This window comes from Sphaerodactylus townsendi, linkage group LG07 (genome assembly GCF_021028975.2).
Source record: "Sphaerodactylus townsendi isolate TG3544 linkage group LG07, MPM_Stown_v2.3, whole genome shotgun sequence".
Lineage (NCBI taxonomy): Eukaryota > Metazoa > Chordata > Lepidosauria > Squamata > Sphaerodactylidae > Sphaerodactylus > Sphaerodactylus townsendi.
This window is the reverse complement of record NC_059431.1, coordinates 70,152,997-70,179,588: the sequence shown is the minus strand read 5'-3', so window position 1 is coordinate 70,179,588 and position 26,592 is coordinate 70,152,997. Positions and strand designations below refer to the sequence as shown.

The 26,592-nt window shown below is 41.8% G+C and overlaps 1 protein-coding gene across 1 annotated transcript in view; it reads left to right on the top strand.

Moving 5' to 3' along the window:
• Window positions 1-26,592, top strand: part of NTRK2 (neurotrophic receptor tyrosine kinase 2) — a 215,377-nt gene that overhangs the window by 118,376 nt on the left and 70,409 nt on the right. The window contains exon 13 of the mRNA XM_048504371.1: window positions 25,422-25,610. Within this exon, the coding sequence (XP_048360328.1) occupies window positions 25,422-25,610 (189 nt within the window). The remainder of the gene's footprint in view (window positions 1-25,421; window positions 25,611-26,592) is intronic.

Below are 26,592 nucleotides of genomic sequence, written 5' to 3'. Positions count from 1 at the left end.
CGTTCCCCCAACTGCGGCTCCTTTGCCGGTTCAGCATCCCACCTCCCCATGGACCTTTCCCACCCTCAACTTATACTCGAGTCAAGAAGGTTTCCCAGTTCTTCAAGGTAAAATTAGGTGCCTCGACTTATATGTGGGTCGACTTATACGTGAGTATATACAGTTTGCAGCTAACATAATAAAACAGTGTTTATAAAATTACCAAAATCAGGTTCCTCTGCTAAAGTTACTTATAGACACAAAGTAATTAGAATAACTAGAATTTGGATCATTCTTCTTTCCTACTTCTTATTTTCACCTCACCTTACCAACCAATTTGAAATACCATTTCAAAATACCATTTCAAATGCCATTCAAAGACAGAGCAACATGCTTGTGTTTACTACAGTTGCGAGTGTTTGCAAGATGAGATGTGGAGAAATAACCCCATACAGGGCAGCAAATCAGACCACAGAAAAAAACAGTATTGCTCCCATAGCTTGAGAAATACTAACATAGATTTGGAAATACAAGAGTTTACTCTTCCCAGAAACTCATTTTCTGAGCAATGTATCTGGGGCATTCTTTGCCTCTCTAACATTCAACACACACACACACACACACACACACACACACACACACACACACACACACACACACACACACACACACACACACACACACACACACACACACACACACACACACACACACACACACACACACACACACACACACACACACACACACAATGCTCCCAACTATAATGCCACATGAAAATCCCGACTTCTTCCAAATGTTTTTAGTTCCTGTTTCATGTTTGTATTTTGATGATAAACCAGGCATTGTTCTTATTCAAGAAATAATTTCTAGAAATCCAGACAAGAACCTCTGTGAATTTTGAAAAATGTATGGCAGCATTAACCAGTGTCACTGTATAGCAGAACAACGTGATTCCAAGTAGCAATTGAAAAAAGACATGAATGATTGCATTTCATTTTCTCCTTGAAATCAGAATCTGAAAATCTCCATAAGATTTCCTTTTTAGATAATGTTACTGTATCTTTTCTTCTTTCTCATGTATTCAGCAGTTTTTCATTTTTCTCCCAGTAAATTGTTCTTCATTTAAATGGACTACAGTTACATGTCATGTTATAGTAAATTGCTTCCAAACTGTTTCACGTCAAAGTTTATATTTAGCTTGTTTAAAATATCCTGAGAGGCAAGGGGTATTGAGTAACACTTTGAGACACATAGAGGGAGACAAATTGAGTGTGTTTTAACTAGATTTAAAAGCAAGATTTCAGATTTAACATTTTCAAGTCATACGTACATCTCTGGCGAAAAATGGCGCCATGAAAAAGATGAGGGCTCTCATTTCACAATAATTTCTCAGTGTAAACAGATTGATGCCAGTAGTGTGTCAAGACATATCAAGATTGTGGCTCATCCTGTTCTTAGTCAGTTTCACAGATTTTTCCAGGAAATGCTGAGCTGCTATATTGATCTATGCCACAGCTTTCTCAAAGTCAATCATCATCATGCCACATGAAGTTGCCTTTTAGTGAGTCAGACCATTGGCCTATCAAGGTTATTATTTTCTATTCAGACTGGCAGTGGCTCACCAGGGTCTCAAGTTTAATATCACCTACTATCTGATTGTTTTGAAACTACAGATTCCAGGGATTGAATATGCTGAGTTAATTCCTTTCTCACTGAGCCATGGCTCCTTCCCAGTTTTTAGTTGTTTAACTCTGTAATTTCCATATACAAACGTGAGGGTGTGAATAGGCCCATATATAATATATACTTCAAAGTGTGTTTGGTATTCTATTGGATGGAAGTGGCAGTGGTCCCTGGATGTGAATATCTTGCTGTGTAAATAGGGTCCCTTTTATCAAATCTGCTAATAAGATAAAGTTAATTCTGTATTCTGCAGACGTAGTTATCATAATTGTCATTACAAGTAAATTTTACCTTATGCAATTAATCTTGTTAATGTCCTAAAGCCTTTCCTTCAAACAGATTAGGAGAATGTCTCATTACAGAACAGCGGCAGTATTAAATTGATTACACTTTCTCTAAGATAATAATTTGTGATTTAACCAAATCTCATTGTCTCTCTTTTTATTGGCTTTTCATTCCAAGCCTATAGTGACTGTTTCAGCAAAGAGGAATTTAGGCATGTCCTGTTGGAAATATGAAATAACATCTAATAAACTTGTTTGTTTTTGCACATATGTCATTACTTATGGGGCAGCAGGAGATAATGCTGATGGCTCAGGGGTTAAATTAGCAATCAAATGGAATTCAAATGAACTGATTGTTGTTTACCACTTTCGAGGATATGGAGTTTTTGTTGGTAAGTGTAGACGTGAGAAAGGGGGAGGGAGCACTTCGCACTGCAAACAGCTCCAGCACAACAGTCAGTTCTGTGCTGAAACTTCATGAATATTACATGTCATTCATCAGATATACAAATATGCTTAGGTGTGTTCCTCCACAGCAGTTTAACATAGGACATGCTAGGGACAAGTTTCTGTCCATGATTCTCATTTTCTGAATAGGTTAGCTTGCAAATAGCAGGTGGAGGGCTAATATTGGCATTGCCCCTACACCGTGTATGTGCCCTGTAGTGTAAACTCAGTGTCAGATCACATAGAGGAGAAAATTGTACAAACTGATCTTCTGAACAGTTGAGTGGACCCAACTAGAGGACCCAAAACATATCATAGGTTATCTACAAGGAGCTTGGGATATTCCTTCACTTGCTATTGGAGCACAGCTTTGCCTTGAAAGATTCTGAGATGAGTTTATTCTCTTCTGAACTGGTGATTGTGGTTGCAGTCTTTCACTCAGTTGATGTGCTTCCTCTCTCCCCTCCCCCATCATGTTATATTTGTGCTAATCATTGTTTTGCTTTCAGTACTGAATGTTTTTATAAGATTTATATATATTCATCTATTGGTCATTAAATACTTTTTTAAAATGTAGAAGTGTTATCAAATTGTAAATTTCTTAAGTTATTTCTGTTTTGTTTTCTTATGCTTTTGGCATATATTTTGTAAATACATCCCATGTTTATTTTATTCTTAGATATTCATTTGTGTTTGGTTCTTTATGTTAATTTTTATTTAACTGTTCTAAGCATGATTTCTCATATGTTTGTTCTGTTTCTTTTAGGTTCTGTTTTGTTTCATAAGATCCCACTGGATGGGTAAATGAAATGAGGAAAAAAACAGAGGGGGCTGTTGAGGATATTTGTTGAAGCTATATACTGCATGCAGTGGACATGTTTGTTGTGCTGTCAATTGCAACATTCCTTGGACCTCTCTTGTAGAGATGGCTTGTGTTTGGAGGACTAGAAGTACACACAGTTTTGGCAACATCAGTGCTACTATTAAAACTCAAGAAAGCAAAACAAATAAGCTGTTGTATTCTGTTGCAATGATTCTGCTCATAAAGTGACATTTCAGCAAAATCATGTTGTATTATTTTAATTTGTCTATTTGAAATTAGCTGGAAAAATTAATTTTATAGATAATATTTATTAAAGGTGAACTACAGATATTTGTCTACTAAAAACGTTAAAGTGTTTGACATCCTCATTCTGTTGACTGTTGGATTTCAGCCTATGAATGATTTCATCCCTGACTTCAGTGGGGCAATTGCTCTTTTAAGAACTGAGTGCCTGCAGATTTGGAGGATACCAAGAGTCTAAAGATGTAACAAAAATACTCCTGCAGATTTTCCTCATGCCTAGTATTCCTTGTTATGAAACCTCCCACTAATTTCTTTGGAGAAATTATAAGCAATAAAAATCACCCATCAGAAGGAACTTCTAACACATAGTTGAGTCACAATTTATTAATATGCCTTATTATATTCAGAGCTCAGTGTTTCTTATTCTAAAGATTTTGTTGGTTGGAAAAGTAAATGCAGTACCCAAATAATTTTAAATATTTGGTTTCTATTCTTATGGCCCACTCTATGCAGGGGAGGTGGCAAATGGACTGATGGAAGCCAATATGTCTGCTTCCTCCCCGGCATAAAGGTTATCCCTTCTGGTGAAGAGGACAAAGGCACCAGCAAAACGTGGAAGTGGGTGCCACTGCAGAGGGACATTGGCGTCCAAGTGGACAGCAGCAATGGGGGGGGGGGCAGGTTGTTCCTGAGGGTGAAGCCAAAGTTAGGCCGTTTCCGCACGGCTGTCGATGCGCCTCCACGCCGGCAAGAATTCTGCCGGCGTGGAGGCGGAGGCCGTTCGCACGCACGCGTACGGGCGGCCTCAGGAGAGGCCGGCAGGCGGCTCCGCATGGAGCCACCTCTGCCCCCTTCCCTGTCCGACTCACCGTGTCCGACTCACCTCCAGGGGTCGGAGGACAGCATGGGCGGGGCTTCGACGGCCAGCAGGCCGACGACGTGGACACGGTGAGTCGGACGGGGAAGGGAAACAGCGTGTTCCCGGCGGTGCTGTTCGCACCGCGCCGCCGGGAACACGCTGTTGAGGGAAAAACAACCCTTTAAAGGGTTGTTTTTCAGGGCGGCCTGACGCCGCCCTGGGGGAGGGGGAGCGACGCCAGGTCAGCGCTGCTGCTTAGCAGCAGCACCGCCTGTGCGAATAGTTCCCTGGGAACGGCGTTTTTACCGTTCCCAGGGCGCCATAAACAGGCCGTGCGGAAACTGCCTTTGTTAACTTCCAGCCGAACATTAGGTGGAAGCCAACTAACATGGTGTAAATACACTTAGCCCAAGGAAGACTTTCAGGTGACCAATTTGTGTGGGTGCTGGGGAAGGTGTTTGTTTTAGCTGCCTCCCTGTGCCACCTGAAAGCCCTCTGGAGGCAGCACAGTTGAGTGGCACTATACCTGGCTTCTGGGGGCTCATGGATTAGGCTGCCCATAAGTTACATTGGTTGAATTGCTATCTGTGCAATTCAGATTGTATAATGGATAAACTTCTAGATCTGGGTTCCACAGGAAGATGTATTGCAGTTTATCCTGCTGCTGTCATATGTACCACCATGCCTACTGTGATACTGTACTCCAGGGGCCTTCGGAAGTCTCTTCACTTTTTCACATTTTGTGCATATTTCTTATTTCTGACAAGACATAAGTGCTGGGATGATTTGGGGATTTCAGAATTAGTGCAGTAGAAAAATTAATAAAGTTGTGCTGAATTTCTGCCTATGTCATAGATATTCTTTTATAAAAAAAAAACTGAGTAAAGATTAAAGGAGAAAAAGAGTGGTAAACTTCTGATTGCTCCTGTATGTCCTTTGCCACTTGCATCTTGATCAGAATAAAACAGCACAGTCCACAGCCTGAGGCAGGGCTTTGTGGTGGCACGCGGGGGCAGAAAATACAACAGAAAGAAAGAAAGACTCTGCCCCTGGAAAATCCTCCATAAGGCTAAATGTGTTTACGCCACCCAAAAGGGTAGCAAAAGTTGGAACCCCAGGCCACAGAGTACCTGCCTGCAAAGCTGGGTGGGAATCCAACTAGCATCAGCGCAAAAGGGGGAGGGGCAAACACACTGATGGAGCTCTGCACCCACTCCACTTCTCAATTTACCCCTCCCCTTGTAGAACTGCGCTGTAATTCTGTGTTATACCCAAGTTAAGCTGTGTAATGGAATTCAAGCCACTTAAGAAATTTATGGAATCCCTAAAAACTGGGTGGAACAGGACTTTCCATATCTTTCCTGTTGTAGCCCCTGTGCCCTTCCACCCCTCGCAATTATTTGAAGATTACAGAATACTCCAGAATGCTATGTGCTAGAAAGATAGTCACTGAAAACTGAAGATGCCTTCCTTTCTGTTTGTCCAGTAGAATAGTTGAATCTTTACTGATCCCACTCTCATAAATAAAATTCATAATCCTACTCATAGTCATGTAAATCTATAAAACAGAAGTTAAATAAAATAAATCAGTACTGTTTTGAAGGACAATGTGAATAATCTCATCTATTTAAATAAGATCAATAGGTCGCACTTAGAAGTTCAGCTGCTGAGTGTCAAACTTCAAAAGTTCTCTAAACTTCATTCTTTCAAAGTATTTGAACTTTCAGATGCATATACAAGTTTAGGATATATTATTCCTCAATAATACTTTACAGTTCAGACTTAAGGTATAGCTGCCGGTCTGATTGTTGAGTAGTTCGACATATACTGACAGGGTATTTTGTATTCTATGTAATCAAGGCATTTATTTTAATAAAGCAGAATGGATTTATGCATCACCACTGTATATATGCCCACACACAATGTGTGGTGTTCTCTGGGTACTTTTGTACTATGCATAAGCCACCAAACACACTATACTTGCTGTGGTTGCTCACAACACTTTATGGATTACAGCACATCGTTATTTGCTGCTTTTGTTTTGGTAGAAACAGTGCTCAAATAATAAGACATTTATTTCCTTTCCAGAGTGAGAACAGATTAAACAGAATTGTGCAAAATACTGAAAGGAGAGTTTGCTATGTGATTGAAATGTTTTATTATAAATCACCCTGGTTGCCAAACTGGTGATTTTAATTAATTTAATCTGTTGAAATGGAGTTTGTTAACAAATAACATATTTAAATGCATTTAACCCCGAAGAAAGATTGCGCCAAGATTCATCATTGGGCTATCAAGACTCCAAATGTCAAATACTAAAAAGGGGCATTCCCAAGCTGAAAGACCTGAGAAAATCCATTGTTTGACTCCACCCCAGGAATGCCTACATTGGTGCCAGTTCTGGTTCCTGTGCCAGCGCAGCAGCATTGTAGGCACCCAGGCGATGCAGAGTCATGTGGCTCACTGATGCTGGCACAAGTGCTGTCCAGTGGTTTGAATGCCGCTTACTCCATGTGGAGTGGCAATGACGTCAGTGTCAGGATCACGCCGGCTCCACAGCCCTCCCCCCCCCACATTGTTTGCACTGTAAGACAACCACAGTTGATTTTCAATATTGCAGTAACATGGGAGCTGCTTTAATTTTTTTTCATCATTAATGTTCAAGAGCTCTGCACGCTTTAGGCAGTTTCCAGCATGCCATTGCAAAGTCTTTCCCATCCTTTGCAATGACATGGAATAAATCACATTATCATACCATGGAGTGGTATGATGTTTGCAAAAAACAGCCATAAATTGTCAACCAGCCTGTAACTGGTGAGAGACTGGGATCATGATGTGAAACTCTATTTTATCATATCATGATCGTTAGTTTGTGTAGTTTCAGGTGTACTCAGCACTGGATTACACACTTTTTCCATCTTTCACTGAATTCAGTAGCAATAGCCAGGACAAAATAATTTCATAAACAGCTGCTGTCTTTGAGTTAAATATGAATACACATTTAATCACAAACTTGGTTAGTAGTTCTGGTTAATAAAAAAAACCTGGGTCGCTTTCCCAATTATTATTTTGAGAATGTAAAATTTCTATTCTTATCCAGTATAGCAGTAGAAAGATTGTTCCAATTTTATTTATTTTAACACAAAAAACTTTGCATAAAGGATATTATTTAAAGGGATTAACTGGCCATTACAGCTCTAGTTATTTATAAATGTTGCTTGCATTTGATCATGTTACAGTTTGTTCTTCTGACACAAAATGAGTGATGATCATCCAGTTAGAATATGTAACTCTTGAATCATTTTCATTTTTCAGTGACTGAAAGGAACTGTTCTTAACAGACAAAAGAGTTTAACTGAAATATTGGCTGCGTTCAGACATTTAAAACAAACCAAGGTTTTGACATGGGGCAAACCATGGTTAGTGTCCTTTCAAAAGTACTCCAATATGAGAGCCAAATTACATGTAACAGCATCCTTGTGGCTGCCTGATGATGCCACCACTTTCAGGTGATTTTAAAATGTCATGAGGGCACAATTCTGATTGGTTCCCTGGCACAGCGCTCCCCCCCCCCCACTCACACATACTGTTTCTAGTGCCATAATAGCTGCAGTGGGTGGCCATTTCAGTACTTGGTAAGGCACGGGGAAGACTCAGTCTACCATGTTGTGCCTCAGCCCACTGTGTTGTCACTGTGATCAGGATTAGGTTCTCATGGCATTTTTTAAAATCACTTTAACATTATAGTACTATTTCCAAAGCAGCCACAAGGGCACCATCATATTTAGTTTGATGCTGAGACCAAACTTATTATTGATTTCAGTTGCCTTATACTGGGGTGACTGGACATAGAATTGTACTCTGAGGCTGCAATTCACAGCAGTGAAATCAGGATTACCTTCTGATCAGGATTAATTTTTTAAGCTCTATAAATGAAGGCTGAAGTCTTATTGTAGAATCCAGTGATTAAAATCTCTGAAGCATTTACTGAAGATTCATGCTTCTAAATAATTGTGGCAGGTCTAAAGGAAGTGGCTGATCGGTTCTGACCAGTGAAACATAACTGAATGACAGTCACAGGTGAGATTTTCAAAATATAGGATAGAAATTGCAAGAAATTCCTGTGCAAAGATACTCCTGTGGGCAAACTGTTCACATTAGGTTATGCATATTACTTGTTTCTCAATGAATCTATGACTTATCAAGCTTTCACTAAAATGCTGAAACTGACTGAAAGCAAAGTTAATATATTGTCTATTCATATAGTACACTGCATGTGTTTTGTAGGATTTGTCCTACATCTAGAGGGAACTGGTGCTGACTTTTTTTGCATTTCATTGCTTAAAGTACAGAATCAAACTCCTATAGTTCATTTCATTTATATAGTCAGATTTGTTTCCAACTTAATTACGTACAATCTAAGTTTAAGTATAGCTATGACAATAGGCACTGCTTTCTTAGGTCTGTAGTTTTCTGTTTGAGTAACAATCAAATACCAGTTGCTGTAACCGATCAACACTCTTTAGGTATTCTTTGCCCTGAGTACAATGTAAATGATTGACAATCATTCATTTTATTTCAAATCAGTGTTGACAATGTGACCATACTGTACTTGTTGAACTTTCTAAACTTATTTTAACAAGTCAATAAAGTTTTATAATTCTTTATTACTGTGTCTTGCATTCTTGATGAATATCATCAAACATAGTCTTTCTCTGATAAATGTCACACTGGAAAATCTTCACTAGACACTGTGTCCGGAGATATTTAAGTTTATGTTACAGTATATTTGTATAGTACATTTACATAGTATAATATAGTATATTTATATAGTATATAATCCCATGTGCAGGATTATAGCTTGCAGCATTGCTTATAAATTGCTGTTTTCCTAGTTTTGTCTGCAGTTATTGTAAGGCATCATACACCTTGTATTCATTCAGATTTTAAAGTAAATGACATGTTCATATAAATATAAGTCACTTCATTTCCAAAGTCAAGTAAAATAAAATGCATTTTAAAGAAGCAAATCTCATTACAATTATGTAATGATTTGGTGGTGATAGGGTCCCAGGATCACCACGATAACAGTACAGATAGTTTTCTGATAACTTTATGAGAGGAGACAGAGTACAGCTAAATGCTCATGGTTAAAAATGAGAGAATGAAGGGAAGGTATTTTAAGATAAGTGGGATAAGGAAGGGTGGGATACCAAAGAATATCAACCTTTTTGTTATAAAAAATAACTTCCTAATGGTGCAAGCAGTTCAACAATGGAGCAAATACCTAGAGGGGTGGTAGGACCTCATGAAGATCTTCAAGCAAAGGTTGGATAGCCATCTATCAGGTTTACTGATGCTTTGAATTTTCTGTATTGAGCAGGGTTAAAAATTGATGTCCCCTTCTAATTCCAGGCTCTGATGCTCTTTGGAAATGATAATACTGGGAGTAAACGGTATTTATAATTAGGAGTCTCACATAATTTCCTCTGATTGGATCTTCATTCAGCCTCAGAGTGATTTTCAGCCAGCCACTCCCTCGCAACCTAAACTTCATGCAGTTGTCAGAAGAAAAGAGTTTGGATTTATATCCCACCTTTCTACCCTGAAAGAGACTCAAAGGGGATTACAAACTCCTTTCCCTTCCTCTCCCCACAGCAGACACCTTGTGAGGTGGGCGGGGCTGAGAGAGTTCTGAACAATCTGTGACTAGCCCAAGGTCACCCACCAGGACTGCACGGCCGCTTGCACACGGCCACGCTGGGGGTCTGGTCGGTGTACATGACGCCGACCCAACCCCCCGGGACCGTTCGCACGAACGGTCCCGGTAACGACCGGGAAGACGGTGCCGCACTGTGCCGTCACCCGATCGATTTACCGTCCCTGCGACTGTCTGGCGTGTCACCGAGGCTAGGGGACATGCCCCCCTGCCCTGTGCGACCGCTCCGGAGTCACAGGGCAGGGGGTGTGTCCCCAGGCCTCAGCGACGCACCAGATGGTCGCAGGGACGGTAAATCGATTGGGCAAGGGGGGAGGGATGGCGCCACTGTGAAGCGAGGTGAGAAAATGGCGGCTTCGCACCACTGGGGAGGAGCAAGGGCGGCGCGGCTGCAAAGCAGCTGCGCCCCCCATGCGAACAGCTCCCTCGGGACGGCGTTTTTGCCGTCCCCAGGGTGCTGTAAAAGGCCCGTGCGGAAAGGGCCTGAGTGGGGAAACAAAGAGTTCACCTACTATTAACTATTATACCATGCTGGACGAACTATGATGAGTTTCATTAGTTGATTGATAGCAATGCCATCACTTGAAATTTTAACATTGCAAAATCAAAATAAGAAAAGTAAACAGATTTTATCACAAGTGAGAAACATAAGTTACTGGAATTGAAATGTGCTTTTAATTACAAGAAATTAACGAAAAGCTCACATGTGTGTGAGGGGGTTAAATTTGATAGTGATTAAACACAGCATTATCTAAGTGTTGTGACAGAGAAGGAAAACAGAATATTAAAGCAATTTGGTCTCAACATTGCCTCTTTTTTGCTTTTTGTGTGATCATATAATGTGTATCCCATGGATCTGGATACTGTAGTTCTATTAACTTGGCATATACAGATTCTGCATTCTAAGTTATTTATGTACAGTGACATATTTTCATTCTGGAAAAAACAAGCTGAGTTGGGATGTTCTCATAAATGAATGGTTTACTCACATTGAGTTAGCGTTATAGATAAATGTTAGTAATTTTGTTATAGCAAAGATTTACCTATTTGGAGTTTGTTGAATGTTTGTTGCAACACTGAATATATGTAGCATTGAGTACTCACTGCCTTTAAAAAAAAGAAACTTACATATAATCGAAGTGAATGGGCCTATGAGAGTATCAGAAATAAAAGCCCCCAAGAAAATCTGCTATATTAAAAATTATGTGGTAAAATATATTGGAGAGTTTTGGTATGAAGACTGGTATCTTTTCTGGGACCTGGTTACTCAGTTTAATTATTGATTTGTGTTGTTTTAGAATTTGTAATTTTGATTTAGTTTATTAATGTGTATTTGCCCAATATTTGTTTTTGTCCTTTTTCTTTGTCAAGAGTTTGCACTAAATATAGTCAGTATAAATGTAGATGGTGCAATAGGAAGACACTTTGAGTGTTAGTGGAAGACATGTTGGGTGGGGCAAGAGAAAAGAGGCAAAGGGACCTAGTCTAGGAATATTACTCACATCCCTTCCCACTGGTTTTTTTTTTTTTTTTTGGTCATATTTGTGTTGTGAGGGGATTCATTTAGTACCAGGTCTCACATACAACCAGCTCAGTGAAAAGCAGATGGAACAGTTTGCCATTGTATGGAGACCATTTTACAAACTTGCAAATATTAAGGACCTAATAGCTAACCCAGTAGTCTCTGTTCTTTCAGAGTAGTAATATATTTTGTGTCATTCTTCAAGGAACATTCTTGTGTCATTCTTCAAGGCCTTTGACAAAACATTCACTTATCTGCAATTTAGCCTCTTTTTAAAAAACCTATTTTCCCCTTTAATTTATTTTTAAATAACATTATATTTAAAACCCTACAGAAAGGCAGATTCAAGCTCCTGTTTGCCTAGGAGAATATAAATCAAGTAAATCCACAATAGTCTTTTTAATGGATTATTAGAACGTTTCTCAGCTGTTAACAGCTTGGTGGGTAGTTATATGTATTTCATTCAAACTCAGTGATATTGTCTGCTTTTGTGTGCCTTGCTGAAGGAAGTGTTGCTCTTTTTAATACAGTCTGAGTTAACCCGTAGACAGTATTATGCCTTAATTTGTATGAAAAGGATTTTAGGATTTTGAAAAATCCTGTGAATCTTTTCTTTGGAAAAGGTGTTCATTTAGGGTTATTAAAGTAAATACATTAAAATAGAACATGTTGCTATTTTATTTATATAGCCAGTAGCCCACCCTAATTGTAAGTTTCAGTCCTCTAAACCAGCGGTGGTAAACCTATGGCACGGGTGCCAGAGATGGCACTAAGCCCTTTCTGTGGGCATGCGTGCACAGAGTTTGTCATGTGGGGGGTGGAAAATCACCCCCCCACACACACACACACACATACATCTAGGCTGTCCTAGGCACGATCCTTTACCTGGGAGTAAGCTCGGTTGCTGGTAATGGGGCTTATTTCTGAGTAAACCCTCCTAGGGTCATGATTCACCCATTCGAAGCATTGCATGGTTGCTTCACCAAGCTTACTCCTGAGTACTGCGCACCTCGGAACCAACCGGTTTTTCTAAACTGAAATTCATTATTCACGTTAAATTGCCGTGTTGGCACTTTGTGATAAATAAGTGGGTTCTGGGTTGCAATTTGGGCACTCGGTCTCGAAAAGGTTTGCCATCACTGCTCTAAACCCATCGACTTTAGTGTACTTAGATGGATTTCTTAGTAAATCACATGTATTATTATTACTGAAGTTTTACAGAAATAAAATAATGTTTATTCTTCCTAGAGAGCCATATCATATAGTACATGGATGGATTTTTTTAAATGTAGTTGTTAATTCCATTGCTAATTTTTAAGAGCTAAGAGATGCCTAGCTTTATGCTATGCACATTTACTTGAAAATAAATTACATTTTGTCCAGTAAACCTAAGTAAGCAAGTGCAGAATTGCAGCCTAGAACTACTTTTTAAACATTGTCCTCACCAATCAGTTCCTTGCACCTGCAGGAGCTGCACTATATACAAGAAGTGTCTGCAGCAGACTGCAGCAGTGATATGGCTAGGATCCACTGCTAGAAGGATTCTCAGAGATCCCTAATGCCTTTGGTAAATTATGTCATCCCCACTTTATACCATTGACTCAGATTGGCAAGTGACTTCTTTTGATTAGAGATTCCTTGCACCTTCCTTGATGACAAGAACATATTCTCTTAGGGTTGATTCATGCCAATTTCAGAAGAAAGAGAGAGACAGAAATAAGTTCAGTGATTAGATGTGTGCTTATATTTAATGTGTGAATTGCTTCACACAAATACACAAAGGAGGTGATCATAGCTCAGTGGTACAGCACACACATTGCTTACAAAAAAGTCCACTTCAAACCATGACATTGCAGTAGCAAAGATGTGAAAAATCTCTGCCTGATACCTTGGAGAGGCACTGAGGGTTTGTTGACTAACAATGAAATCTGATGCACAGTTAAGCCATACTGAACTAAGTACTAAATTTGATTGGGGGAGGGGGAGGCAAGGAGATATTTACATTTATTTAAATTGATGCATCTTGGAGTCCCTTGAGGACTAAGCCCTGTTCATAAATTTCTAGTGGCATAGTCTTTCCCTCATGGAGTAGCAGATGTGTGACCCTTCATCCGTCACATATTTCAGTGATTGTATGTCTAGGTGCCAGTGGCTCCCCTAACCCTGGCTCCCTGCACCCCACTCCCCCGCCCCACTTACAGGAGCCAGCAGGGTGGGTGGGGAAGGGCAGGGTTGGGGCTTGGACGGACGCCTCAGCAGCAGGCTGGCTACTGGGCCAGCCTGCTGCCGAGCCCCACACCCAACCTCCCTGCAGGCTGGCTTCTGCCCTCCCCAGGCCCTGGGAAGGGCAGGAGCCATGTAGGTATAGATTTTTATGGGATGGGTTTAGTGAATGAGGGCTTTCCTGCTGTTTCTTTCCGTGCATTGTTTTAAGCAATCCGGACATGTAATGGGAGGGGTTTGAACCCGAGAAACCCCCCCCCCTTACCTACGTCCATGGCAGGGAGGCCAGGGGCAGGGCTCAGCAGCTTGGGTGGGTACCATGGCGGCAGGCTGTCTCCTGCCCTCCCCGGCCTCATTGGGGAGTGCGGGAGCCAGCCTGTGGCTGCAGCGAAGAGCTCAGCCAGCCAGCAGTGCCCCAGCATGGGAGGAGCTGCTGGGTGCTGGCTGGGTCGCCGCATTGCTGGAGAGGCCAGGCTTGGGGACCCAGCCGGCACCCAGCACCCCCCCCCCCACATGACAAAATGGTGTGCACCTGGGGACATGGGATACTCACAGTATACCACTATAGCAAAGATTTACCTGTCTTTTAAATACTGAAAATAGGAAAAATGCCCCCAGCAACTGCCTCATCTTGATAACTTTGTACACTATTGAATCCAGGACCCCACTGCAAAGCTATGATCTGTGGAACAGGTCCTGTGAGAATTTTTATATTGAGAACTGTACCGGGATGTATTATTATCCCCACATGCATCTGTGTTGAGGAGGAACAGGGATAATAATACAAGCAAGCATGTTTCACATTTAACTTGCTGCTCACATATTTAATATCAAGTACAAAAAAAATCTCACAATTCCTGTTCTGGATCATAAGTAGTATATTTCATTAATGACCAGTGTCCATAGTGAAGGCATAACAATCAAGTTATTGCTGCTCAGGCATTAGTTATATTTGAAATTACAGTGAAGGATACATACATTGATAGATACTGCAATTCTGAAGTGATTTACCAAATTTTCCAGTATAAACTGGGAGTTCTGTTATGATCATGAATCCATTTCCCCCTATTTTTTATTACTGGTGGTTGTGATATTGTAATTGTTTTCATTTTGAACTGATTAGTAGTATTATGTTAAGCCACCAAGAATATTGCTTAATGGCAGAAATAGAAATACCACCAACTCACACAGCTGTAACAGAGCCACTATCAAAAAAGTAGGAGGAGCGGATGGCCCCTGTAGGGAGAAGTTCAGAGATTGACAACTGGAAATCTGCTTTCCAGCATATGCCAAAAGGGATCATCCTGAGAACATGATGAAATCACAGCACAAAATCCATCCATACACCACAAGGATTATGTGTGTATTCTGCACAAAAGCAAACAGATCACTCCTAGAGGGGAAAAAAAACAAGAGTGCAATGGGAAAAGAACAAGAAATCAGAGGGCTACTGATGCAGTGTCTTAACTGCTGCTTTAACTGATTTACAAATGATGATGACTCTTCTACATTTGGTTTATGTGGAACTCCCCTAGTAATAAAAGAATGCAGATTCTTTAAAATGCCTTAGAATAGGCTGCTTAGAAATAAAATTATTTTAGAATAAATATTTTAGAACAAATATTCATCTCTAAGGTCCTTTAGTGTTACAGTAATAATAAAATGTGAATCATTAAAATAAGTGCATGTTAATTTCAGTGGAAATTGCTTGTTTTTCATCATCTAGGAGTCAGTACATTTGATACAAACAACATTTACCTGAATACAAAACCTGTAGCTTAAAGGTGTATTTAAAATTAGATGAGTGACTCTTTGGCACTTTGCATTATCAATTATTTAGTATCCAGAAACAAAATATATCTTTTTCTTTACTCTTGCCATTACTCTTTGCTAGCATAATTCAGTATGGAGAACCCTAAAATGGTCACTTGAGTGCATTTCCTTTTCATCTAAGTCAAAGGTAATCCAAAATCTTCTTCAACCTTAGGCCGTTTCCACACGGGCATTTAATGGCGGCCTGGAGACGGCAAAAACGCCGTCTCCAGGCCGCCGTTTGCACAAGGGGCGCAGCTGCATCGCAGCCACGCCGCCCTCGCGCCGCCTGATCGCCGCGAAGCCGGCGTTTCCCCAGTGCGCTCGGAAGCGCACTTGTTGGGGAAACGCCGCCTTGAAGCCGCTGCCAAGCGAACGGCAGCGGCTTCAAGACGCCTCCCCCCCCCACTCCCTCCCGGCACTTACCTTGTCCCCGGGCCTCCGTCGCGTCACCGAGGCCTAGGAACACGCCCCCCCGTGCCCTGCCCCGCTGGAGCAGGCGCGCAGGGCCGGGGGGGCGTGTCCCCCGGCCTCGGCGACGTGCCGGAGGCCCGGGGACACGCCGGGTCAGCCGGGCGCCAGCACTCCGCGGCACCGGCGTCTCGGCTCTTTCCAGGACCGTCCATGCGGACGGTCCCAGCGTCGTCGGGTCGGCGTGAAATGCGGAAACGGCCTCCGTGCGGAAACGGCCTTAGAAAAACTGATTTCTTTGTCAAATAGGAAGGTGTAACATGATAAGAGCCTGGCAAGTGAAATGAAAGATGCATAAGAAGATGTTTCATTCCAGTTGGGTTTATAAACTGTGCCCTTCCGTCTGGATCTCAGTTCAGTGGGGTGAGCAAAATCCTACAGAGTGTTTCATGAACTTGAACTTCTTGTGCAGAAACTGAGGGAATCTATCACTTCCTGTACTGTAAATACTCTTGGCATAGGCAGAATGACAAAATGATTAAATGGAGAAAATATTTTAAAGATTCATCATGCAAGCAAGCACTTATTCATCTCCAGTTATATGTTAATGTTAATAGGGTTTTTTTTAATTAAATTTTATCTGAGGGAAATATTTGCACAGTGCTGGAAACATTGGCTTTATTCCATGATCCACTGTTTTGATACGTAAGTGCATTTGGTTGATTTCATGGCTCATCCATCTTCCTGCCAGCTTCTTGCCTTAACATGCTCTAGTTCAGTGGTGGTGAACCTATGGCAAGAGTGCCAGAGGTGGCTCTCAGAGCCCTCTCTGTGGGCACGCACACACATCTAGGCTGGCCTGGGCCGCTGGGCACGATGTGCGCACACCACAGCGAGTAGGGAGGACTCGGCTGGCAGGCCTGGTGCCTGTACTCCGAGTGGCTGCTGCCCGAGGGGGGGGGGCAGAGGAGGCGGAGATGCTATACAGGTGCAGAACAGTGCATGCAGGACTTGCTGGAGGCTAGTGGCCTCCAGACCCAGAGGCCAAGACCAAGAAAGGATGGTGTAAATCTAGTGGAGTGTTTCATAAAAAAAATCAATTACCTTATTTGACGGCAACATATTAGGTTACCGTATATACTCGCGCATAAGTCGAGGTTTTCAGCCTTTTTTTAAGGCTGAAAAATGCCCCCCTCGACTTATACGCGGGTCCCACTTACCGGTAATTCTTGGGTGGTGTTCCCCCGTCCTTTCTTTGCTCTGATCTGCCTTCTTCTCTGCCGCCCCTCTTTCAGCCATTCTCTGTGCTTAGTTTTCTGTTTCGCTTTTGACTGGCAGGCCCCCTCACTAACTCACCCTTTTTTCCCCTTTCCCGGCAGGCTGTAAGACTTGGTTCAGAGAAGCTGCCTGTTGGGCAGCCTGCCTCTATGATTTTCTTAAAGGGGCAATGCTGCAAAGATTGCTTAAGCAACCTTTGGAGCATTACCCTTTTAAGAAAACCACAGAGGCAGACTGCCCAACAGGCAGCTTCTCTGAAATCAAGTCTTACAGCCTGCGGAAGGGGGGAGGGAAATGGGTGCGTTAGTGACTGCTTCTGCCTTCTTCTCTGCCTCCTTTTTCTCTGCCGCCCCCTTTCAGCCGCTTTCTGTGCCTCGTTCTCCTCTGCCTTTTCCACCAACACCTCCCATACCATTCACACTCCAAGGCCCCTAGTTTATTCCCTCTCCCCAGACCCACCTTGCCCCTCTTTAAAAAGCCTCCCAAAGGCTTCTGGGGCGCTCCTTTCCCCCAACTGCGGCTCCTTTGCCTGCTCAGCGCTCCACCTCCCCATGGACCTTTCCCACCCTCGACTTATACGCGAGTCAATAAGGTTTCCCAGTTCTTCAAGGCAAAATTAGGTGCCTCGACTTATACGCGGATCGACTTATACGTGAGATATACGGTATATATTTTCCCCTCTGTACATCTTAAATCAGAAATGCTGGAAAAATATTTTAAAGTATGTAAATAAACTTGACTTTTTATTAAAATATTGCCCCTCCCCCCATCCTTTCTAGTATGTTGAAAGCCTTCTTAAAAAACAACAACAATGAAGGGTTGGATTACACATAAGAGTGATTATGCTGCAGCTGTCCAAAAGCCTGTGGTATCCACCTCATGCCCATGTTTTGAACTCTTGTCAGTGACTAGCTATATGCCTCTGAAATGCTCAAAAGCGGGACAGAAAGACAACAACCTTCTCCTTTTGTTTGAGCACAGCATCTGGTGGAGGATGGTTTTCCATGGGTGTAGTTCCCAATATGATGGAGCTGTTTCTAGTAATTTTCAATAATCTGCATAAAAGTACAAAGCTTTTTTTTAATGCTGTGAGTCTGCTTTTTGGTAGCATGCTGTCTCTCTGGAAATGATCCCCTCACACATGCTCTTATAAATGGAAAAGGGAAGGAAATAACACACCTGGACCATACAGTGTACATTCATATGGAGAATAACCAAAACGTTCAGGTTGCTAGAGAAAATGTAATTACAATATGTGACTTAAGCAAATTGTTGTATATACAGTTCATAATGACTTTATGTGACTACTAGAATGGCAGAAAATATTGTTCTGTTCTATCCTTTAAATGTTGGAAAAAATTAAATACTGGAAGGATAAGCCAAGCGAAGTAAGGTGCTGAAGCTACTTGAGTACTTGAGTCAGGCTTTAAAAAATCCTGCCTCCAGGAGTTCTCATGAGTTTTATCTCAGTGGTCTTTTCCACACAGCAGAAATATAACGTTTTGAGGACATTATAAAAAGGGGAAGTAGATTTGCACAGCTCTCTCCCCCGAAACATCTTCAGAACGTTCTATTTCTGGGTTTTTCAAAATTGCAAAACTAGTGATCTTTTTTCCTGAAGACAGGTTGAGGACATCTGCTTACATGTGCAAACAAAAGCAGGCAGGAGGCATTTTATTTCTCCTGCCTTCCAGCTCTTACTTTAATTTTTGCTGCAGTTGCACATGCCATTTTCTGCCCTCTTCAGGAGCCTCCCGCCTCTTCCATTCGTTTTCCTGTGGTTGCAGCTCATCCACACACAATTTCACCATGAAGTTTGTTTTGCCCGACAATCCTGCACAAGTGTTGTTTTTCCTTGTTTTGTTTGTTTTGAGAGGGTGTCTGCGAAGCTACAACACAACAAGAGAATCTGCAATATGCACATATGAGTCATCATAGTGTCTCAGATACCCTCTCAAAACAAAACAAGGAAAAACGACACATGTGCGGGATTGCCAAACAAAACAGACATTATTCATGTACTTTTTACAGCAAAATTGCATGCAGATTAGCTATTAGCAGAGGGAACCTCCATGGGAAACCTTCAGCAAATGGAGGCAGGGACTGAGGATCTTCAGAGCACAAAATGGTGGGTGCAACAAAATTAAACTCACAAACTCCAGTCAGCTAGTGGGGGGGAAGGGACCTGCTTTTTTTTTTGTTTGTGCTGTGCAAAAAAGAGAACACATTTTTTTAAAAAAAATCTGCAAGACATTTTATTTAGGGCAGAAAGGGCCAGTGACATCAAGGAAATATGTGAGCTAGCAAGGCTGGTACTGCAGAGAAAAAGTAGTTAGGTATAACAGCCTAGGTTAGGAAAGAACTTATAAGACTTTAAGGATTGGGGTTGGAAGTACTAAGGATGGGGCTAGGCATGATCAAACGGATGTAAGGTATTGAAATGCCTGCCCTCATCTGTGCAAAAGTTATCTGTGATGAGAGCTGTTCAGCTGAGAGTTGAATGATGGCTTCCTGATTTGCACGTCACCTTTCCAGTTTACACTAAAGAGCTGCAATTTCAGTAAGGATTCTTAAACAAGTTTACTGGCAATGGAATTGGTGAGATACATTTTACAAGAGCTCATCTGCTACATCAGTCCTGGGAGGCTTGTGCAAGATATAGTCCCTGAAAAGTTCAACAAGGTAAACACAATGCTATATCAGCTTTGTGTCAATTAAAACCAGAAGTTGCAGCCAGAGTAGAACTATGTGGATGGCAGGATGCTTGTCAGTCATAATCTATAATGTAATAATGTCCTTTATTGTTTTAGTATTTAAGAAAAGTGAACATGGGAGTTTTACTGCATAAGTCTTTCAATGTTCTAAGCCCTAGGCTCAAGAACACCTTAGACACCCCCAGGTTTTTTGGGGTATAAGCTTTCAAGTCAACGTTCCCTTCATCAGGTACACACAAAGGGATGAAGGGAACTATTTACTCTTAAATCTAGCTCTTCTACTGCAGACCAAAGGGGCTATTCTCCTGTTTAGGATGGCACTATGGCTTCATTCCTAAGAATACTTTCCTGGGTCTGAGCCTGTCTGAATAACATTGGATTTATTTCCAAGTAGAGCCATTTAGGATTGCTGCCTGGGGTTATTAATCTCCTTCATTTTTTGGTCATGTGGTGATAAAGGTGTCAGAAATGGAAAACAATCCTGTGGATTTTCAACTTTGGATTTATTCCATGTGGTTGCAAGTGGTGAGTGTTGGCTTTCAGATGTTGCAGTGGCCAAGCAAAACACTACCTTCTTGCAAAGCTACACTGGAGTTCTCAATCTGTGATGCTACAGATGGCTGCCCCATGGTGGCAGTGTTTGTGTGTAGGAATGTGACTAGTGTACACTGTGAGTGGGAGTGAGGATATTGAGGGGGTAGGAATATGTGACTGCTTCTGGTACTTCCATTCTGTGTACAGCAAAAGATACTTCCACCCCCACAACTTCCACACCCACACAAGGGCCAGTCACAATCTGTGCATTTTTGACAAACAGAAATAAAGATAATTGCTAGCCTTAAATTTCCTGCCTTGACTTCATGTTGGCAACGATATGTGCATAGTGAATATGTTAGACAAAGGAACACGTGCTGCCTTGCACAACTGAGGAACTCTCTGTACAGAGACAGAGAAAGAGAAATGAACATAAGATTTATTTTCGCCTAGTTTTTTCTCCTCTGTTTCCAAGGCAGATTCCTGTTTCTTATCTAACTTCACTTCCTATCTTTTCAAGATAAGGAATACATTCTTAAAATGAATTCTCATGAGAATGCGAAGCATTAAGCACAACTTTTCTGTTTGCAAGGAAACCTTTGCTACTTCCTCCTTTAACCCCCCCGACACACACACACACACCCAACAAAACTCTATTTGACCTGTGTATGTGATGGCTGTTGGCTGTTAGTGATCTGTATTACATACTTTTACTACTTGTGATTGAATTCCAAAATGGATTTGTAAAAACCAGACCAATAATAAGTGTCAACAAATGATTCATCTGCTTTTGACAAGTAACTAGGTGAGCCTGTTTAAGCAAGGTAGGGCAGAATACAGGCATTCCGGTGGAAATTACCATTTATCTTGTGGTTTGGAAGAGACAGTGGGAGCAGGGAAACTTTGCCAATGCAAAGCGAACATTGTCCAATTCCCTTCTGAAAATTATTTTGCATTCTTGAAACATTATACATACATTTGGTTGTTCAATTAAATGTTGGCTCCATAGCATTATGCTTTGAATATAATGTAATTTTGGCAGTGCATTAAGAAAAAGGGATGTGGCTTTTTGTCTAATAGCTCGTCTGTCAGATAAGCAAAGATAAAAACACTTTGTACACCCATTTTTCCACATTTATCAAGGGACTCTGAGAACTAGGTACTTAAATGTGTAAATTTAGCTGTGCCCTGACACAGAAATTTGCCATCTGTTAATTACATAACAAACAAGAAAGAAAGACAGACAGACAATCAGACAGACATTGCAGAATTTGAAAACTATTACCTTCATATAGTTGTTTTGTGGCAACATAAGATATTTTTATAAAATGCTGAGCTACAATGTTTTTTCCCCCATTTCAATATTTTCCTCTTTCATTAGTTGGTTATGCTGTTTATTTCAGCTTTGAGCCAAAGACTAGTACGTACCTCAGTTTATGTGCATAGTTTCCAAATGAGTTGGTTTCCCCTTTAACTTCAATGTTAAGGCCAGAGGCGTATCAGGGGGAAATGGCGCCTGGAGACAACGCCTTCTCTGGGCGTCCCCACACCACCCCTGTGCTCAGGGGCATGGCTTGGGGGTGTGGCAGCACCCAAGCACCCCTGCAGGCTGGCTTTCAAAAGCTTTCAAAATCTGGCTTTCCAAAGCTGGCCTGCATGTAGGCCGGGGAAAGCCTCGGGGGAGCCCCTGAGCTCCACCCCTGGGCAAGTGGGGAAGGTGAGTCTATGCCCCCAAGCCCAGCCCCTGGCCTCCATGCAGGCTGGCTTTGGAAAGCCAGCTTTTGAAAGCCAGCCTGCAGGAGGGGCTAGGGCAGGGGTAGGGAACCTGCGGCTCTCCAGATGTTCAGGAACTACAATTCCCATCAGCCTCTGTCAGCATGGCCAATTGGCCATGCTGGTAGGGGCTGATGGGAATTGTAGTTCCTGAACATCTGGAGAGCCGCAGGTTCCCTACCCCTGGGCTAGGGGCTCAGTGGTGGCAGGCATCCCGGGCTGAGCCACACCTCCCTGCAGGCCAGCTCCTGGGGACGGGGCTTGGTGGTGTGTGGCTGGGCACAAGCTTTTGAAAGCTGACCTGCAGGGGGGCTCGGCCACAGCAGACATGGAGACTTGGGGCTCGGTGGCAGCAGGCATTCCAGGCTGATCCCTGCCTCCCTGCAGGCTGGCTCCTGGGGGCGGGACTTGGTGGCATGCAACTGGGCGCAAGCAGTTTGGTCACATGGGAGGGCGTCTGGGGGGGGGGAGCACACACAGATAAAGAAATTAGCCCCTGGTTAGGGCCAGCACTGCATACCCAGTGAGGATGGCTGCATGGAATGACGCCCAACATCAAAGTCGATGGGAAAAACTTCCTGTTGCAGGATTTCCATGTGCATCCACATGTATTAGGTTTCTCTAGAACAGAGTGAATGGCTGAAGTCTTGTGCTTTTTAAGGTCAACAGAAGTACAACACAGAAGTCTTTGGGGTTGTTGTGAAAGTTGTGCTGTTATAAAATTAATATACGTTTTGTAGCTTAGCTATCTTCTGGAGATCTTTTAGTGTTTCAAGAACATGTCCTCAACTGTATTGCCAGCTCAGGTGTAACAAGCATATGAATTCTGGTCCACTTATCCTTGCAGAGAATTGTGCTGCGACATAACAAATATACCAGATTCTGAAGTGTTGGGGCGGGGGGGGGGGGGTAAAATATCCATTAAGTGTCTGTTCACTCACACATATGCATACGTACACGGTGCACACACAGATAAAGAAATTAACTTTAATGATATATAACTCCAGTGGCTCATTCACAAGCTTTAATGCAGCAGCGCTAATGGCGTACGCCAATCGTTACTTTAGAATGATATAACAAACAAGCTGAAAAGACCAAAGCTCAAAATGTCCTGGAACAGAAAATAACTCTGTATGTATTTGAGGTTTTTACAAGAGAAACTATATCATTATACAGATGTGGGCTGTGTAATGTGTGACATTTCTGCACTGTGAAAAGTGGATGAGGTCCCCAATATGTATTACTGTTATTCACTGTACTTATCGCCATTCTGCCAGCGCTTAGTATGCACTTCTTTCCAATCTCTACATGCCTGGAATGAGCACATGATGAAGCATTTATCTTTCTCGTGCTCAGAAGGGAATGATGGGGGCTGCAGAACACCACTATTAAATTATATATCTATGAGAGCTTACCAAGCTATAATAATAAAATGCACTTGACCCTTCCCACTAAACTGTTATATTAAAGCATAAAGAAATAAAGAACTACATTTCTGTCAGGTTAAATTTATATTTGTCTGCTGGCTTTTTGGCACCCTAATCTTGAAATTCAGCAAGTTCTGTACTAACAAATGTTGTGTTAAGGATACTGCAGGGAGCTATTATTCTCCCTTGCCCACAGAATTTCTTCTGCCATCTTATAAAAGCATAGATCTTACCCACATAATCTCAAAACACTCAAGAAGCAGCTTTATTATAGTGACTTTAATTATTCAAAAGCTCTTTTTCCCATTTGTGCCCACCCCAGCCTCTGATTAACCCATTAATGTTTAAACAAATTAGTGATTGAAATTTTAAAAACGCCTTGCAGTCTCAGGAAGACAATAGGATGTGCTAGGTATTTCAGGAATAACACAGCTGTGTATTTAAGCTTTTGGAATTATATACTTAGTGACTTTACAGATAAAATAGGGAGAATAATAGGAAGTACATGTACCTCTTCCTCCTGTTCCTAACACCAGTTGGTATTATTAGTAATGAAACTCCTGAATCCTCTACACGTGGGAGAGATATGAACAGCAAACATGGGGCACTTGAACTGTCTCTTCCCCTCCATTCCACTCCATTCCACTGCATCAAAATTTCATGATATCCAAAGTCAATATGCTTTGGATTAGAGAATTAACCTAAATAGTTGCACTGTGTCCCCACCTATTGCTTCTAAGAATAAACATTGGTTCTCTGAGGTACAACATCCCAACTAGTAACAAGGTCAAGGTTCCAAGGTCGAGAGGAACAATTCAGGTGACCAAAGACAAGTGGTGTGATCTAATATGGGAACGGGCCAACTTCTAGAGGCAGCAGCTAATGAGCATATGGGCCAGATGCAAACATTGTTGTCCAAGGTAAGCAAACAGTTAAATTCCATATGCAGCTGCTAGAGTAAAGAAGCATGGGAAGTAAGGTCACAATCAGGTAGGTCTCACAATCAGGTAGGTTTCACTAGAAAAAAAAGTGACTCATTGAGACTGAGAAGGTAGACCTGGACAAAGGCTTTGTAGAGCCGGGTGGAGTGGCATCAGTTCCCTGGATCACCTGTCTATGTGCTGGGTGTGCTGATATGTTTAATATTGGTAACACTTGGGTAACATAGTTTAACCTGCCATTACTTTAGAGCAGGGGTGTCAAACATGTGGCCGGGGGTGGATCTGACTCCTTGAAGGAGCTTATCAGGCCCAGGAGCCAGCTGAGGCACCCCCCCCCCCCGCGATTGCTCCTGATCTGGCCAGTTGGTAGGGGGGATTTCCTCAGCTGGCTCACAGGCCTGATAAGACCTCTCAGGGCAGCCACCAGATCCCACTGTGGGCTTGCCAGTCCAGGCACCTCCCCAGTGTTGTTCTGGGCCAGCCTCCCTGCCCTCCCCACCAGGCCTGGCCCAATCAAGTCACATTTATTTCATATCTGGCCCTCGTAACAAATGAGTTCAACACCCCTGCTTTAGAGGATCTTCAACCTCAGTGGAAGTAAGGCAATTAGCCTGTCCATGAGAAGTCTCAGTTTGAGACTATTGGTACCCTATTGTTAGCTAAATTTTAGTCAAAGTGATGAGTGTCAAAGAGAGGGAGGGGAAAAATATGTCAAGTTACAGGGGAATCTTTGTTTCTAACTTTAGGTCCTTCTTCAGTTATCAGCAATGACGACGATTCGGCAAGTCCGCTGCATCACATCTCCAATGGGAGTAACACTCCATCCTCTTCTGAAGGTGGCCCAGATGCAGTAATTATTGGAATGACTAAGATTCCCGTAATTGAAAATCCTCAGTATTTTGGAATCACAAACAGTCAACTCAAGCCCGATACATGTAAGTAAAAGATGTTTATATACATTTTTGTAACTTTTTGAAGTCTCTTAGATTGCATCCCAGAGCCTAGTTGTTAATAAAATGTATCTTTGCAAAGGAGGAAGTGGAAACAAATTGGACACCAGCTGTCAGTGACTTCTTTTAGGCATATAATGAACACATTAAACTTATATACTGGAGGCCAAAATGTAGTTCAATATTTTAGTGATTCTTAAGACTGTCAGGCAATAAAGGTCAAATTGTGGTACAACTGTATTATTTCCAGTAAATTTGGTTTCCAGTTTCTTTCATTCATTTAAGAGTTAAGATAGTAGTAGTATTGTCATTGATTTCTGCCAATACAGTTGGATCAACACATATAGGTAAATGATGTGAGAATGAAATGGTAGAGTTTTGAATGAAATGTACCTTTTTAAAAAAATGCATATGGAAAATCATATTTTAATACTTTCCTACGTTTAAAAAAATCTCTCTATGAAAAGAAAGCTAGCAAAGCGAGGGCTGGTCTAGAACTTTGTTTAATTGTAAGAAGTATTTTAAGAAAAAGAATATTTAAAACTAGTACCTGTAGTCTGAATTGGTACCATCCATCCTACTACCTTATTCTCCTGAAAGTACCCTGTTTCCCCTAATATAAAACATCCCCTGAAAATAAGGCTCATTCCGCACATGCAGAATAATGCACTTTCAAACTGCTTTCAGTGCTCTTTGAAGCTGTGCGGAATAGCAAAATCCACTTGCAAACAGTTGTGAAAATGGTTTGAAAACGCATTATTTTGCGTGTGCGGAAGGGGCCTAAGACATAGTAGAGGTTTTGCTGAAGTGCGAAATATAAGGCATCCCCAAAAGTAAGACGTAGCAAAGTTTTTGTTTGGAAGCATGCCCGATGAACAGAACACAGAAAAATAAGACATCCCCTGAAAATAAGACATAGCGCATCTTTGGCAGCAAAAATTAATATAAGACACTGTCTTGTTTTCGG